The sequence below is a fragment of the Hippoglossus hippoglossus genome, chromosome 10, assembly GCF_009819705.1.
Source record: "Hippoglossus hippoglossus isolate fHipHip1 chromosome 10, fHipHip1.pri, whole genome shotgun sequence".
Taxonomy (NCBI): Eukaryota; Metazoa; Chordata; class Actinopteri; order Pleuronectiformes; family Pleuronectidae; genus Hippoglossus; species Hippoglossus hippoglossus.
The window spans coordinates 3,288,337-3,306,391 of NC_047160.1; the positions used below are offsets into that span (position 1 = coordinate 3,288,337).

Sequence of the window (18,055 nt, forward strand, 5' to 3'; positions counted from 1 at the left end):
CATGTGTTTACAGTTCTATTCTACTGAGCTGACACCATGACTCCATTTCACATTTAGCCTATGTGGATTTTTAGGATAATCCCACAGACAGATATTAAATATGACTAAACACATTTTTCAATGTGATAAATGATCACTATTAACCAATGACTGCTGCTAATATAATACCTGCTTTATTCCACAACACTCCAATACATGCAGTACCTCTTGTGCAAACTTGTCTATCTCCAAGACTTTCATATTATCTAAATGCTGTGATCATTCCACTTTGACTTTCCAACAACAACAAACAATTTTAACTACAAAACCACTTGATTTACATCTGGCAAAGTTGGTGATAATACCACCTGTCATGTTTTTCTAATGTCACTGTGTACATACCACCAACACATGTAACTTACATTGAAATGTGATTCATTCATTGTGCTAACAATTACTGTGTACTACATGACCTAACCTCAGCCAAAACTGACACAAAAGGAATGGCCTCTCAATCCTATGCCAATAACTTCTATGTGTGTAAGTGGCCAACTGTTGTCGGCGCCTCACATTACAAACTGGCTAATAACCACAGCAACCCAATGCTAAATCATTCCGTACGCTGCACACCGCCGTCCTTATTTCAAACAGGCCCGAACTGTCGCCGGCCTCCCCAACGCAAACACTGTATTTTCGCCTACAACTCAACGATAACACCGACCGCACGCCACAGCACAATTCCGCAGCGTACTCCTCTCTCTCTCCATCCCTCCCTCCCTTGTTCTCAATCAGGAAGACACACACACTCACTTCCCTAATGTGAAACAATAATACTGACACTTCTGTGCTACAAAATCTATGTACATCAGCCAACATCAATCACATTTACTCCCTGACACAATAACATGGGTACATGTGCACAGACTTCACATTCTTTACGATGGCGCCGAGGAAGGCTGCCGTGTCTCAAGCTCCCCCACAGCTCTGCTCTTTTATCTGTTTTTTTGTTATTTATTCTACTTTATTTTGCATTGTGCACTCTGACAAAGCGAGCCCTATCATACTATATGATAGAGAACAACTTCTGCTCATCGGGTTGACGGTGAAAAACACTTTTTCACCGCCACCAGCAAACAAAGGAGATTACCCATGGCGCTGTTTACCTGGAGCACGGAGGCGACGAAGGAAACGAGGGTCGCGGGCCGGTGTCCTAGTCCGGCTGAGGAAACGTGAGAACCGGCCTCCACTACCAAGTATTCTTCTGGCTAATGTTCAGTCTCTGGATAACAAGCTGGACGAACTTCGGAGCAGGATGGCTTTTCAATGGGACATTAAGTTTTGTAACGTGATGGTTTTCACGGAGACTTGGCTCGACCCCTCGATCCCGGACTTCGCCATTGTTCCCGAGGGGGTCTCCATTCACCGCCAGGACCGGACAACAAACTCAGGGAAGAGCAAGGGAGGAGGTGTCTGCTGCATGGTAAACAATCTGTGGTGCTCAGATGTGGAGATTATTTCTTCGGACTGTTCTCCGGACCTGGAGCACCTCATGATCAGATGCCGACCTTATTACATCCCGAGGGAGTTTACATCGGTCGTTATTACAGCGGTGTACATGCCGACACTAATAAGGCACTGGACGAGCTGCATGCGGTTATCGACAGGACAGAGACATCACGGCCCGAGGCTGCGTTTATTGTGGCCGGTGATTTAAACAACGCCAAGATGAGGAAAGTCCTGCCGTGATACCACCAACACATCAGCTGTCCTACGCGCGGCGCGAACACGCTCAACCATGTTTACACTCCCTTCCGGGATGCGAATAAGGCCCTCCCCCGCCCCCCATTCGGCAAATCGGATCACGTCTCAGTTCTGCTGCTGCCTTCCTATAAGCAGAAACTCAAACGTGACAGACCGGTGACTCGGACCATTCAGCGGTGGACCGACCAATCAGACTCGGCTCTACGGGACTGTTTCAGCATTACGGAGTGGTGCGTGTTCCAAGATGACAACATCTACATGGACGCGGCCATCTGCTACATCAGCAAATGCATCGATGACGTCGTACCCAGGAATACTGTACGATCATTCCCAAACCAGAAGCCCTGGATTAATGGTGACGTCCATGCAAAACTCAAAGCACGGACTGATGCCTACATCTCAGGGGATCTGGAGGAGTACAGGAAGTCCAGGTACGCGCTCCGGAGTGCTATTAGCAGTGCCAAGAGACATTACAGGGACAAGGTGGAGTCTCACTACAAGGGCTCCAACACAAGGAACATGTGGGCTGGACTCAAAACCATCTCTGACTACAAAGCAAAGACCAGCAGTGCGGATGTAGTGTCTGCATCTCTCCCAGAGGATCTGAACACCTTTTATGCACGCTTTGAGAGAAACTCCCCGGCTGTGGAGATCCAAGAGGACCGCTGCCCCCCAGTAATATCCAGGGCAGATGTGTGGAGATCACTTAACCGGATCAACACACGCAAGGCACCTGGACCTGATGGCATTCCTGGCCGAGCTCTCAAGGTGTGTGCAGATCAGCTGGCAGATGTTTTCACAGACATTTTCAACCTGTCACTGCTCCAGTCTGTAGTCCCCGCATGTTTCAAGGAGACCATCATTGTCCCTGTTCCCAAAAAAAACAAAAATCCTCTGCCTGAACGACTACCGCCCAGTAGCACTCACTTCCACCATCATGAAGTGTTTTGAGCGGCTAGTCAAACCATTCATCACCTCCTCCCTCCCTGACTCTCTGGACCCTCTTCAGTTTGCCTACAGGCCAAATAGGTCGACTGCAGATGCCATCTCCCTCACCCTTCACACTGCCCTCTCCCACCTGGACCAGAGGGACACATATGTGAGAATGCTGTTCATTGACTACAGTTCAGCATCCAATACCATCGTGCCCCTGAAGCTCGTCACCAAGCTCAGAGACCTTGGGCTCAACATCGCCCTCCGTGACTGGATTCTGAACTTCCTGACGGGCAGACCACAAGCGGTGCGGATAGGCAGCACCACATCCGCCACCCTGACTCTAAACACCGGTGCCCCCCAGGGCTGTGTGCTCAGTCCTCTCCTGTACTCCCTGTTCACGCATGACTGCGTGGCCACCCACAGCTCCAACACCATCATTAAGTTTGCTGATGACACGACCGTCATAGGCCTGATCACCGGCGACGATGAGAAGACCTACAGAGAGGAGGTCAGAGCCCTGACATCTTGGTGCCAGGACAACAACCTCCATCTCAACGTCAGCAAAACAAAGGAGCTGATCGTGGACTACAGGAAGAGACAAGGAGTAGAACACGCCCCCTCTCCATCCACGGGACTACGGTGGAGCGAGTCAGCAGCTTCAGGTTCCTCGGGGTCCACATCAGTGATGACCTGACCTGGACCAACCACCACACAGACTCCATCAGGAAGACGGCCAGACAGCGGCTCTTCTTCCTCTGCAGGCTGCGGAGGCTCAACATGGATGCCAGGATTCTCTGCAACTTCTACAGGTGCACCATAGAGAGCATCATGACTGGCTGGCTGCATCACCGCCCTCAACCGTAAGGCTTTACAGAGGGTGGTGAAGTCTGCCCAGCACATCACCAGGACCTCTACACCCAGCGGTGTAGGAAGAAGGCCAACAGGATCATTAAAGATCCCTTTCACCCCAGCCATAAACTGTTCTGCCTGCTGCCATCTGGCCGACGGTACCGCACCACCAGACTCAGACAGTTTCATCCCCCAGGCCATAAGACTTTTAAACTCCTCCAATCTGTCATAACTCTGCACCTTAGCATATTTGCACTATTGTTTTTCTTTTTCTTTAGGTGTATATATATATATATATATATATATATATATATATTTTAGATATGTATATTTTATTTTAAATTTTGATTGAGCATTGTTATAAGAGAGCCTGTGACCCAAGCATTTCATTGCAAGCGACTGCTTAATGTTATCGTTGTGCATATGACAATAAACTCTTGAATCTTGAATTCATCTGACCCTATCCATCACTCTGATCAATGACGTGGTGGGCAGTGCCAGTCAATATGTATGGCTCTTTTATGAGGACCGCATCGATTCCCATACCGGGATTTCTTTCACATTTATGTTAGTCTGAAGATGTTACTGACACAAAAACACCCTTTATTTTTCATGACGATGTTCCCTGCAGCGACCGCATTTGCCTATACCACCACACCACATTGTTCGTGACAATACAACAAAATATAAATACTTTCATTCTTATTATTTATCACTTTTACAAAAAATGCCAGTCTTCTCCTAGTTACATGTGGATCTTTATTTACTCCTTCAACTGACACAGCTCCAACAAAGAACGCCGCCATCTGACAAAAGAGAAGAAATACACAACACGTTATTCGACAATGAAGACGTTAAGATAGTTTTCCAAATATGCCTCGTCACACATGTGTCACGTTGACAACACACTCGATACACTTCCAATACATCATCTGTTGATTACACAGATAAGCAACACTTGCATTACAGAAACTACGAAAAACAAACACACCCGTTCTCTAATGAGCGTTTGGGTTGTTTTCATTCTCCTATGACTGAACCTGATCACTGACAACATCGACTACATCTTTTAAAATCACACCTGCTGACTTTAATCAGCAGCGACAGGAGGACACATGCAGCTTTACACGTCCAATAGAAGCACGTTCACCAACTTTACTCACAAAAACACCGCACCAGCTCCCACCGTGTTGATGTGAGGGATGTTTACATATGACATGTGTTTGGTGGGTGCGCATTGTTATGATCACTAGCGTCAAACGAAAGCTCTTTGCGTGGAACTGGTCACGCGTTTGTATTCTACATATCTCCCTGCGCCTCCTATGCAGAGGAGCATCAACTTGTAAAGCCTGGTATTAAGTATGCAGCGTATATTCTGTGTTTGGACTATCACTAGATAACATGGGCGTTACCTTCTGTGTTTGGACTATCACTAGATAACATGGGCGTTACCTTCAAGCACATCTCATATTATACAGCTGACTAAGCAAAGAACGTAAGATTGACGTTACGTGTGCAGTAACTCTCACTGCCTTGGTGGCGTAATGACATCGTCATCAGGCATCAACCGATTACTGCTCCAGCTTGTTGGTTCAAATCCCGTTTTTTTTTTTTAACGGTTTCACAGTTTTATATTTGATACACTGCTCTTAGCTGCTATACTATATACAGCTCAAAAGAGCTCAATCAAGTCATAGGACAATAATCACAATTGTGACATGTCCTCAAACCATATAAACATTGCAGTGCAGCTAAAGATCATCCATCGCCAAAGGAGGCATGTTTGTCATAACTCCATGGTGCATTGTCCTTTCACTACCAAACTTCTGTCTCATGATCAGAGACCAAGCCTGAACATCTCTATATGTCAATATTTCCTCAGTGTCATAACACCACCTACTTATTCGCCATGAAACAAGAAGTACTTTATGATTCCACACTACATTATCCACCCAGCCCCCAAATGCTACAATCACAATCCTGACCTGCACAGCTCCACGAAATTGCTGTAACTTCAATGTTCATGCTTCAGTGTCCCTCAAACTACATTTGTGTATCAACACCCTCCCCCCTGAAAATAGTCATATGGTTTTAAGGAATGGGCGTGGCAAAACAACTGCCTAACGCCCCCTAAAGGGCAGCCCCGGCACCACGAGTTGCGGACATGTACAAAACCCAGTTAGGCACATGTGTCTTCTCATAACACACAATACAATCTCTTGGTTCGAAAAGGTAGAACAAACAGGCAGCCCACCATTTTGACTTTAGTGGCCGTACTGGTCATTTTCCACACTTTTACTTTGACGCACTTGTCGCAGGAATTTCATCAGATCAACTTCATATTGATATGACTGTCATCTCAACAAGATGGCAATGTCAACTACCTCAATATATTTGATTTTATCACACGGTTTGACCGTGACGTGGCGTTAAAGTTTGATGCGTCAAATCAAGACGATTGAGCTGCACCTGCAATATTTGTCCCTAGAGGGCAGTGTAAGACCATGCTTTGCCCAAGGCACAAATCTTCATCCCCAGGGCTGAAGAGTTTGTTCACAAATTGTTAATATGTTGCAAACTAAATTAAACTTACTGATGTGTGTCAATTACTGTTGAGACATAACTTCAGTTCACGATTAAGAGTAAAATGAGCTGTGACAGTATATTTTTTGTTATGCATTACTAATTCATATACTTTATCCATTATTAAGTCGCTCAATCACATTTTCTTTACATTCAAGGTAATCACACATCAAATTTGTGTCAGTGCCTTTATATAAAGGACACACATTTTCACATAATACATCACTCACAACACACATGTCCAGGAAAACCATTCTGCCATTTGTGTAGTAGAAACTCAATATACTTCTCACAACATATATCACATTTGCCTCAATAACACTTACAATTGGCACACTCTGCTATTCAACAAAAGCACATATTGTATTAATATTTTTTCCCATATATGGCTTATTCCTGCCTCATGTCCTACTAAAGGATTGTAGCTTCACAGTGCACACCAAAATCATAGCTCAGTCCAAAAGACCTCAATCGACTGGTTCAGCCTGCTGGGTAGGTAACACTGTTCACTCACCAATTACAACCTTTAACATGCCCTCTTGTCTTTTGCTGACTGCAGTTCACACTTTGATTTTGTTCTGTCCAGTAGGTTACACAAAGTATAAATATACATACAAAAACACGTATACACACACAGTAACAACTAGATAAATGAATACATAACACTCGATATTTATAAATACATGTTCAATTACATATGTCATATATAAATACATAAAAGTACAAATCCACATTTATTCTATAGGTTGTCGGCCATTTGTTGTAAGTAGTCCTTTTGTCCATTTACACGTGTTGTATATATTAATATTAGTGCAGGGTCATAGCGCCACCTACTGATCAGTGTGAAAATTAAGTTGTTGTAACATTGTCCAATTGACACAAAATTGCTCACGCTACATCAGAGCCCCTACTTGAACAGATATTAGTCTGTACGTAATAAGTGATTGCGCCACCTACTGGCAACAGGAAGTAAGCTTTGTTTTACAAATATCATTCGATTTACATACAATTTTCACAGTGTGATGTGCTATTAGAGTGGACCGTAATGAGCAATTAGCAGGAAAGGATCGACATCGCGTGACGGACGCAGGAAGTGAAGTGTTTATCCTTGCCGCAGTGCGCAAAACGCATGCAACGCGGCGACGTGCACTTGTTCAACGATCGCTCTCTCCACTAACCGCAACAGGCTTGAAAATGCCTGTGCTCGGGCCCGTTAGTGCTACAACGTAGCCCTAGTTGCACTTGTAAACACACAAACAAAAATGATGCATGTACATAAAACCTTCCATCAATTATCTTAACATTGCCACAACAATATACATAAAAACCACATACTTTTTAACGCCATTTACAAATGCTACAATGTCGTTTGACAGCCCTAGTGTAAATACATCTATAAATAATATTCAAAGAAAACAAATACATGTATCACTAGACATTTTAATATATAAACAAATACATACAGTGATTTAGATGTCAGCTGTTGTGATTTTAGTAGACACATTCACAATTTACCCACGTATTTCCTCACAGTACTCCCACAACTTTCAACAGATCAACTATACAATCCGTGCCATTCCTCTTAACAACATTGGATTTAACTACCTTGCTTGATTTAGTGTCGGCACACACTCGGACCATGGAGTACATACATTTTGATAATTCACCAAAAACCAGGGATTTATTATAACTCCTCTGTGCATTGTTCTATCAGTTCAAACCTCAGTCCCACTCAATCAGCTCCATGTGTCAATATTAACTCATCATCAAGCCCCCAACCTGGCAACAGGAAGTGACATGTTTTATGCACTACTTCTTCGTGCTTTACAATATACAATTCAAAAGAGCTCCGTCAAATCATAGGACCATAATCAGAATTGAGACATTTCCTCAACCCACATTGAGGTGCAGCCAAAGATCATCATTAGATAAACCGTAGTGTGCAATTAGCAGGCAAGGAACGACATCGCGTGCCGGACGCAGGAAGTAAAGCATTTATCCTTTCCGCAGTGTGCAAAACGCATGCAACGCAGCGACGTGCGCTTGGTCGCTCTCTCCACTAACCGCAACAGGCTTCAAAATGCCTGTGCTCGGGCCCGTTAGTGCTACAACGTAGCCCTAGTTTTTATATTGGTTTTTGTTTCAATGCAGCTGAGTGCCACACTGCTGGGGCTAGGCACTCCGGGTGAGGTCCCCTCGTAACGCACGTGAGTGACAGCACTGGGATAAGAGTGAGTGTGTGCACCATTGCTGCTGTGAGGCACCTGAGGTGAGTAACTGGTGGAACCTCTGGGCACTCATTTGGTTAGGCTGCTCACATCCCCCATTCTTTCTTTTGTAGGCTGATTTTTATAGTTTTAAGAGATTTGTTAGAGTAATGTTGTTGTGCAAACCAAATTAACCCCTTTAGTGCCCCCACCACACATTGATCTTGATTAAAGCAATCTGACATTTTTAGGAGTGTATTGTGTAATGCAATTTTGTATGGATCCAACTAAAAAGGAAGATCTGGCTGATTTGAAATGTGGTTTCATAGGGGGGTGGGCCTTTTATCAGCCACAGTACTGTAATTGAACTTTCTGTGTGCTCCAACTGTTCTAATTATCTGTATAATATTTGTATCACATCATGGACCATGTATTTAGATAGTATGTGCAACATGTATCCTGTAAACACCCCATGGGTGAAAGAAAACCAAAGTTGATGAGGCCACAAATGGAGAAATACAGTATCAGGAAGAGTAGGTGAAGAGAGAAACAACTTGCTCTGTAATGGCTGGCCCCAGGGTTCGAGTGTGGTGAGAGAAATTCATTCACTGTTGGGATGGAATTCAATTGACTAGTTTGGTGATTTGAAGACTCCAAAGTATTGCGTGTATGTGTGCAGTACTACACTGTACGCATGTCTGTGTGTAGTGATTCCGAGCTAATTCATGCTGAGATAACCTTACCTTTATGGCCTGTTTCTTGTAACGTCCAATAGGGTGTATGTTTCTCTGTAAAATGTATTTCCATTTGTCCTGATTATATTATATTCTGACTCAAACACCTGCATTGTAACAGTTTGTCCTAATAAAAGTATTTTTACTTGAATTGTTTTCTTATTTATTAACTTTATTTGTAAGCATCTTTCATAGAAAAATGCAGCTCAAAGTGCTTCACATACATTATAGATGAAAATAAAAACATGTAATTCTAAATAAGACCGACACAGATTAAGAATGTTATAATTGTTTTTCTAAATTTTAAGAGTGCAGGATCGCTGAAGCAAAGATGTTTATTGAACAATAGTTTCACAACTTTACAAAAGCCGCATCTCTGATCTTCTTTTGGCTGTTGTTGGAAACCCCAAATAAACTTGCTGCAGATGATCTCAGCTGACTATGTCCCCTCTAGAACCCTATGTAACTTGGTCCAGGGCCGTTCAGAACCTTTTATGTAATGAGGAGAAACTAAAAGTCAATCCTGTGTCACAGGCAACCAGTGTAGAGCAGATAGAACTGGACTAATGTGTTCTCTCCTCTTGGTGTTGGTTCACAAAGAGACTCCAGCTCATTCTGCAGCTCGGCTATTATTTTCTTTGACAGGCCTGTTCCTTTGTTTCTAATTTAAATTTCTTGTTTTCCTTAAAACATTAAATGCAAACTTCTCCATGCACCAAGAGAGGAAAATAAATCTCTCGCTGTGGGGGATGTCTACCAGTAAATAAATTATAACTTTTACTCCCAACAAAGGCCTTGTTTAGAGTGGAGGCATGCATAGATCTAAGTGTGGTCAGTCAGCCTTGTTGCTAGTCCACAATATACAATTTTTGAGCACATGACAAGTACCACGCTTAGTATGTGGATCTTGTAGTAGGTCAGTGTGCTGTCATGTGGTGACACTGGGAATGCTGAGATGGAAGTTTATTCTTGTAAAGGGCAACATGATGGATTAGCACACTGATGATCATTCATGCATGTGTTATGAATTACCACAGGTCCCTACTGACACACATACAAAACACTATCTGGCATAGGCATTTGTGTGGATGGGAGAATACAGACACATTTAGGTAGCATAATTTTATTCTCACATCCACCATTAGTGATTGTAGGGAGCCAGTCTAAAGTCACTGAGCGACTGATTGGATAGCACAGAATAACCAGTGCTCCGACACAGCTGGATGAAATATAACATTTTAATTATTTCTAAAAAGCCTGATTAGATGAAACCCCCACATTCAGCACACAGCACCTGTAATGTTCATTATGAAAACACTAAATAAAAGACTTAGTCGCTATAAGGGTTAGTCACCACATTCAAGAGGTTCTTCTGCAAGTTGTTGTGGGCAAGTTTAATATTGTCAAAGATCACAAGAGTAAAACAATAAATATCCACACCGATTATCGTCTGATAAACAATGCTTCTACTTTTACCGGGATCATCTTTGGATAATGAAAATATTTTGTGAAACGTTTAGCAGAATGTGGTGATAGGTAAGAGGTCACTGTAGTCACCATGGATAAACAAAGACAATGTTATTGCTTTATTTGAAATGTTAAATGTGTCACTGAGCAGTCTGAAATGGAAAGAGGAGCATGAATTCATGGTTATCAGCTTTAGAGTTTTTGTTCTAATAGAGACACAAGCAGGGGCCGGCCCTGGCAATGTTGGAACCCTAGGCGAGATCCCCCCACACACAATGCAAATTCCTTCCTTTATTCCGGAGGTTACATTCATTAGTTAATAAAACAAGTTAACAAAAAAAAAAAACATTTTATAAATTAATTCCTGGATGTGTAGAAAATGCACATTAGAATCCATTTGTGTCTGGATTTTAGTGCAATAGGAACAAGGTTTGACATATGGATATGTAAAAACGTGAGGAAATGCTAATAAAAAATATAAAGAGTCTGAAATCTGCTGTAATGACAGCTAGCTAGCTATTCATGTTGACAAAAATAAACAATGATGTCCACATTCGTGGTTGTTCTTTCTTCTCTTCTTTGCGGCGCTTTCTGGATTGGTGCACCTGATAATATAATCCTTTTTGACTCAACTTTGACTGTAACCACAGTCTAACCCCGCAGTGTGAACGTCGGGGACACACCGGAGGTGGAAGCGCCAATTCTCCTGCGAGCAGCTGCCTGGCTGTTCACACCCCGAAACCATCGCTGCAGATCGCGAACCGGCCGCAGCTGTGTGAACAGCCCAATTGATTAACATGGGTGCGGAAAGGAGGCAGACAGCTTTTTGTGGCGCTTCTCTGGGTCCCTGGGGTTAGAGGATGATGCTGTGACATTACTGCATTGGTTAACACTGCATTTATCACGTCATGATAAATCAGCCTCTTGTGGCGCCCTCTCTGCATTTTGCGCCCTAGGCAACCGCCTATGTCGCCTATGCCAGGAGCCGCCCCTGCACACTTGCTCTTGACAAAAGCTGTGAACCACTGGATGGACACGTAGACCAAACAATGGAGATGATTGACATTGGCATCCTGTTGCTACTAGTGAGACATTTTCACATAATGAAACAGTCTATCCCAACATGCAAGCTGGAGAGGAACATGAAAGCAGTCAGTCTTCAGAAAAACCCAAACACTTACTGATGAAACTTCTGGCCATGACGATTTTGTCATGGCAAGCAACCTTCAAGATTTCTGACAATGCCATCACATCACTTCTGTGCATCAAACAGTTAATGTGGATGATGGGAACAGTTATCTGTGCTCATTCCCTAACTACCTTCGCGAACAATATGCCAAAGACCTTATTCTCTTTGAGGGGCTGGACAGGCATCGTCCGTGACAATTTTTTTACAATATGTGGTTTGTCCAAAATGTATGGCCGTATACATTCCAACAGAAACCTATGAGCTCAGATCGGATGGTACAAGGGTGTGCAAGACTTGTCGTTACATCCCATTCTACAAACACCCACAAAAGAGGTCTGCACTAAGGAAGAAATGTGGCTCTGCCTTGCTAAGAAAAGCAAAATATTCCAGCGGTAAAGAGCATGTCTATCCAATACGACCTTATTGTTACAAGAGTGTTGTACAGTCTCTGGAATCACTTGTTAAAAGCCCTAGATTTGAAGAGAGATGTGAGGAATGGCGAAAGCGTAATATACCCGAGGGTGTGTTAGCAGATGTTTATGATGGACAAGTATGGCAGGATTACCAGTATGTGAATGGAGAGCCTTTTTTAGCAGAGCAAAATAGTTTGGCCTTGATGCTGAATGTGGACTGGTTCCAACCTTTCAACCATGCACCATATTCAGTGGGAGCCATCTACTTGGTCATTTTAAATCTACCTCGTGATGACCGTTTAAAGGAAGAAAATAGGATTCTTGTTGGAATAAATGCTTTTAGACCCCTTGGTTGATGAGCTCCAAGAACTTTGGCATGGCATAATTTTGGAAGACAGCTCTTTCACAGGATATTCCTGCAGCCTGAAAATGTGGAGGCTTTGTTGGACATGGAGCATACAGAGGTAATTGAAATATTCAAACATTTGCTTTGCAATATATAATTAATAAATATTGATCAATATAGATGTTTATAATGATATATTTGATAGGTCTCTTTCATTGAATGCTCAAGTACAAATATGTGTGTTTAACATATTACATTTAACTCTTGCAGGATGCCATAAGTGCAAAAATGGACTACTCTGGATTTGAGCGGTCTTCATGGGAGCCACGGACATCAGAGGATCACATACACTACGCTGGATTATCCAGACGGGCAAGGACGAAGGCAGAACAGAAAATAATTGAATACCAGTATGGAGCTAGATGGTCAGAACTTTTCCGCTTGAGTTACTATAATGCCATCAGATTTGTCGTCATAGATCCTATGCACAACCTTCTCCTTGGTACGGCAAGACATGTATTCCGACTGTGGACAGAACTAGGAATTTTAACAACAAAGAGCCTTGATGAACTTCAAACTAGAGTAGAGAACATCAAAGTACCTTACGAGGTTGGAAGAATTCCCCTACGAATTTCATCTGGTTTCACAGGATTTACAGCAGATCAGTGGAAAAACTGGATAACAATTTACTCTCCGTTTTGTCTGAAGGGGCTTATTGAAAGCAGACACTATGACATGTGGTTTGACTTTGTGCAGGCTTGTATCATACTCTGCTCCAGAGTCATATCCATCAAGAGACTGGAAGTAACTGATAGATCCCTGCAGACAATTCTCTCAAAATTTGTCGAACTGTTAGGCCCATTGCACTGCACCCCCAACATGCACTTACATCTTCATTTGAAAGAGTGCGTGTTGTACTATGGACCAGTTTATTCTTTCTGGTGTTTTTCATTTGAGCGTTTTAATGGAATACTTGGAAAGTTTAATAACAACAATAGGACAATTGAAGTTCAAATTGAGGCAATTTCAGCAGAGTCAACAGCTTAGTATGCCATGGACATGTGCATATGGTGCTGAGTTTGCCAGTATTTTGGGAGGACAAACGGTTGGAACTTTGACACGCGATGACACAACTGATATGCTTTATGTGAAGCACAGTGTTTTGGTGTCAGCAGAAAGACTTCTTTTAGAAAACTGTACAGTGGTGCCACTCTCTCCATTACAACATATTATCTTGGATGAGCTTAACAGGCATGCAATGTTAATGCATCATCAGATGTATCCTGAAAATTGTGTCACTGAGGTTAACAGTTTTGCCATGACATGCAAAAGGGTAACACATCTGAATGTAACATACTCCATAGATGGAACCAGATCAGAAAGGTCAGCATACGTTTACGCTAAGTGGTGTGCAAACACTAACAGTTTTGAGGAACCCATCCTTGACCCTTTAACAGAACAGCGACCAGCCATTATAAAGCAGTTCATAGTTGTTAATGTCATGATAAAAAGTACTGCAATTAAACATGTCATTGCCCAAGTTTCCTGGCTTCATCCCCATCCGGACAGATATTTTTATGGAAAGCCAGTAGAAGTTTGGAGCTTACAGGGCACAGACGTATCATTTCTTCCTGTTGAGCGGATTGCTGGTAGATGTGTGGTTAACACATCCACTGTGCATTTAACCAACTCAAGTGAAAAGGTATCTGTAATCATGCCACTCTGCACAGTGGTTGAGATTTAGGATGGTGTTCATTGGCAAGATTGAAGAGGTGGGTTGTCAGTCCTGTCCAGGGAAACAGACTGAGCCTCATTGTTTTGGATTATAAGAAAATGTTGAAATAAATTGCACTGTTTCTAAATATTTTCATAGCATTGACCTTTGCTCATGGTATACAATGTAATTCATTATAGCACACTTACATAAGGGAAATCTATATAAGCTACAATTTCAGATTTTATATTTATTTTAAGCTTGGTGTACTTACGCCAGATATTTTAGTTGGTACCTTAGTTAGTACCTTTTAGAAAAAGGTGTTTCCTCTGCACCACTGAGTGAAACTATCCTGATTTGCATTTGTAAAGCTCACAGCATTGTCATTTACATGTGAAAGCCTCCCCTAGGCTTAGGAGCAGGGGGGTCACCTGCCAACATTCTCAGGCTTGTAAAACTGCCAGAAACTGGAACCCCGCGTCAATTCCGGGCAGTTTTCTGTGCTGCCTGCAGCTTCCTGTGAACAGTTGTTAACCTGAAATTCCACCGAAATTTGCAGCGACAGTATCTGACACAAATACTTCTTTTCATGCAGTGTGTGTCTCCCATTGATTGTAATTTTGTCATCAAGTTTTACTTTGTAAAAGATTATAATAAGACTGGAATAGCTGCACTAGCAGATAAATGTATCAGTGTAGATCTACACAAATGCAGTAAGGATTGTGTATTGCCATGTCGGTGGTTGGATACAGCTAGAGGTCAGTTGTGGATCTGTTTCTCGTGCCATTTTAAGATTAGCAAAGGTGAAATGCCACCCGAATGTGCATTAAACAATTTTGCTTTTCATCCCATTCCAGCTGAGTTGGCGTGTTTGAATAGTTAAGAGCAACATTTAATTGCATTTCATATTCTATTCATGAAGATGTTGTTATTTCCTAAAGGGGCCAAATTGAATACATGGTCCTGTATTGCTGTTCCAGCAAATATTGTGCAAACAAGCATTTTGCTGCCACTTTCTGGTATGGAAGGATAATTGTTGCTGGTGAAATTGAAGCATTTTGCTTCTATTTGATGGACTTCTTAATTTTTGGACATTTATCTTGGTTTTCCTTGTGTTTAGATTTGTGATTGGTGGTTCATTCTGAGTTGTTTCATTTTGAAATTATGCTTGGTCAAGACTGATGTTTTTTTTTTTTAGGTAAATGGAAAATCCGCAAAACATCATAAGAGACACAAAAAAGAATATTCAACATGTAAGCTGTCTTTCTTCAAAATTACATTGCATTTACATAGCCCAGAGCTAGATTAATTTAGTCTAATATTTACTCAATTAAACACGTAATGAAAAATAATTACTACCACTAGAGATCAACTTAATGCCAAATACTACATTTTAGCATTACTATTTTACAACAAATACTGACGTCTCTTTGGAGGGTTGCCAATACATTAATCTTTCCTTTATGTTCCAGAAAAACAGTTTTTCTTTGAAGTTAAATTGTTTTTAACAGGAAGTCCAACTTTTATCACAGCATGGATCAACAAGCATGACCTGCTGGCTTTTATTAGTCCAGCTTGGTGTTCCTACGTTGTTTGCTTCATTTTCCTCCGTAGGTATGCAGTGGTAAAAATCACATTTAGAAACAGGAAGGTAGGACAGAAAACAGTCGAGGAATTAGAATGGGGCAGACAGGTGTGACTTTTTAAGACGCAGGTCCTGTCATTGTGGCAAATGTAACAATTTTTGCGGGGCAGTGTTTTGTTGGGAGGTTTCGATGTCTCCATCTGATTCCATTGCAGGAGAAGTTCCAGTCTGGTTTTAAACCGCGTCATAGCACTGAAACAGCTCTTTAAGAGTTTAAAGGATCTGATTTTAAATATTGATTTAGGAGACTCTGCTGTCCTGGTGCTCTTAGACCTGACGGTTGCTTTTGACACTGTCGATCATGCAATTCTGTTTGTCACATTTGGAGAACTCTGTAGGGATTAAAGGTGCAGCACTCAGGTGGTTTCAGTTATAACATAACTGAAGTTTCTCTGTCCACCTCGGTGATTTCTTCTCTGGGACGGCCAAACTTACATGTGGTGTCCCTCAAGGATCCATTCTAGACCCCATACTATTCTCCCTATATATGCTGCCCCTAGCATCAATTTGAGATCTTTATAAAAAGATCTAGAGAGGGTGATCCATGCCTTCATAACCTCTCGTCTTGACTACTGCAATCCCCTGTATGTGAGTGTGGTATATTCAGCTAATGTAGATCATTTTGACATGGGTGTAAAACATAATGACAGGTTTAAAGCTAGGGGGCCCTTGTTTCTGGACTCTCAGATTTCCTAATTATTATTCCATATGTTACTCGTTAGTTCTCTCCCTCGGAGAATGCTCTTTGACCTGTTCGATGGAGGGGTTTCCATTTTTATGTACGAAGCATGTCTTTAATTAGAGGCCCCTATGTGTGACGTCATTTTATCTCAAGTCTTGGGCGTAAACAACTTCCCTATATGAATGCTTGTCCGACACCGGCGAGACAGACTTCTGCATTGGCTGAGAACGTCTCCGGGTATACCTAGGTACCTAGGTTCCTTCATCATCATCTTCAACATCACTGCTGCTTAAATATACAACATGGGCTTAGACCAATCCTCTATTAAACATCTGCAGCTCGTCCAAAATGCTGTGTGGAACAACTTACCACATTAGATCTGCCCCCTCTCTAGCACACTTCAAATATTTTAAATTATTCTACTTTCTATCTTTATTTTACTACTTGTATTGCGTGTGACTGTCTTGTTGTACCTTATACTTGTGAAGCACTTTGGTCAACCAAGTTGTTTTAGATGTGCTGTATAAATAAAATTGGCATTGATATTGTATTGGCAAAATAAGACTGTCGTGTGGAAGTCCAGCAAATGTGGCTCACCACACGTTCAAAGCCTGTTTTGGATAGAAAATCCTCCAATAATTGACAAACACATGCCGAAGTAGTGACATGTGAATTACCGTCACAAGATGAGACATTGTTGGACATTCTTAAAATCTGTGTAACATGCAAAGCAGAATTCCAAATCATGTAAAAATAATAAAGTGGCAAAAACATCTACACCCTGTAGCGTTAGTGCAGATGGAAAAAAATTGTGCATGTCAGGCAGATGGAGCAAATGGGTTGGAACCTTGTGATGCAAGAATCGGTAGAGGAAATCTGAGATTATAAAAAAGGAGGTCGCAGCAGAAATTAACGAGGTTCTTTCAGATAAGAAAGCTAATTATGATACTGTAGAACAGTGGTTTATGCTGCATATAATCGTCGTGGTAGGAATACCTGTGGTTTTGTAAAGGTAGGCTAATGAGGTTGAGATAAATCACTACAGCAAACCATTGTGTGGGCACTGAGGTGGCTGAGAGAGCACCTCCACCTGTACCACAGGATTAATCAGAGCAGCTGTTGGCTGTTTTTAAATAATTCGTTGGTTATATCGTCGGATAATACAGGTTTAAATGTATTTGGAATTATTTCCTTAAATTTAGCTACAGCACCATCAGGTACACATTTACGAGTACCCACTTTTACGAGTGGCATATATTCTGATGATAAATCGAAGGTTATTAAATTATGGTCTGATAGAATTGGATTATGTTGAAGTACTATTAGATGTTCAATTTCAAGTGTGTGGTTACAACAATGAGTAGGTTGGTGTACACTGACTGAAACCAATTAATTCTAGTACTGAAATAAATGCTATGATAAGGCTATCATTATTATCGTCAACATGAATATTAAAGTCACCAACAATAATAATTTTATTGGTCTTTAGGACTAAGTTTGATAAAAACTCAGGGAATTCAGTTAAAAATTCAGAATAAGCCCCAGGAGCA

At 41.8% G+C, this 18,055-nt stretch overlaps 1 protein-coding gene across 1 annotated transcript; it reads left to right on the top strand.

The window, feature by feature from the left end:
* The first annotated feature begins 927 nt into the window (after positions 1-927).
* LOC117769796 lies at positions 928-11,308 on the top strand. The gene is made up of 4 exons (XM_034598936.1): positions 928-1,428; positions 1,504-1,574; positions 2,076-2,555; positions 11,167-11,308. The coding sequence occupies exons 2-4, from the start codon at positions 1,537-1,539 to the stop codon at positions 11,306-11,308; spliced, it is 660 nt and encodes a 219-aa protein (XP_034454827.1). The 5' UTR covers positions 928-1,428; positions 1,504-1,536.
* Positions 11,309-18,055: the final 6,747 nt, after the last annotated feature.

Excerpts from the sequence above, each read along its gene's own strand:
- LOC117769796 (XM_034598936.1), top strand. The coding sequence starts at position 1,537 with ATGCCGACCTTATTACATCCCGAGGGAGTTTACATCGG. Across the intron at positions 1,575-2,075 it reads CCCGAGGGAGTTTACATCGG|CCAGAAGCCCTGGATTAATG; the intron begins TCGTTATTACAG and ends ATCATTCCCAAA. Across the intron at positions 2,556-11,166 it reads TTCACAGACATTTTCAACCT|TCTAACCCCGCAGTGTGAAC; the intron begins GTCACTGCTCCA and ends CTGTAACCACAG.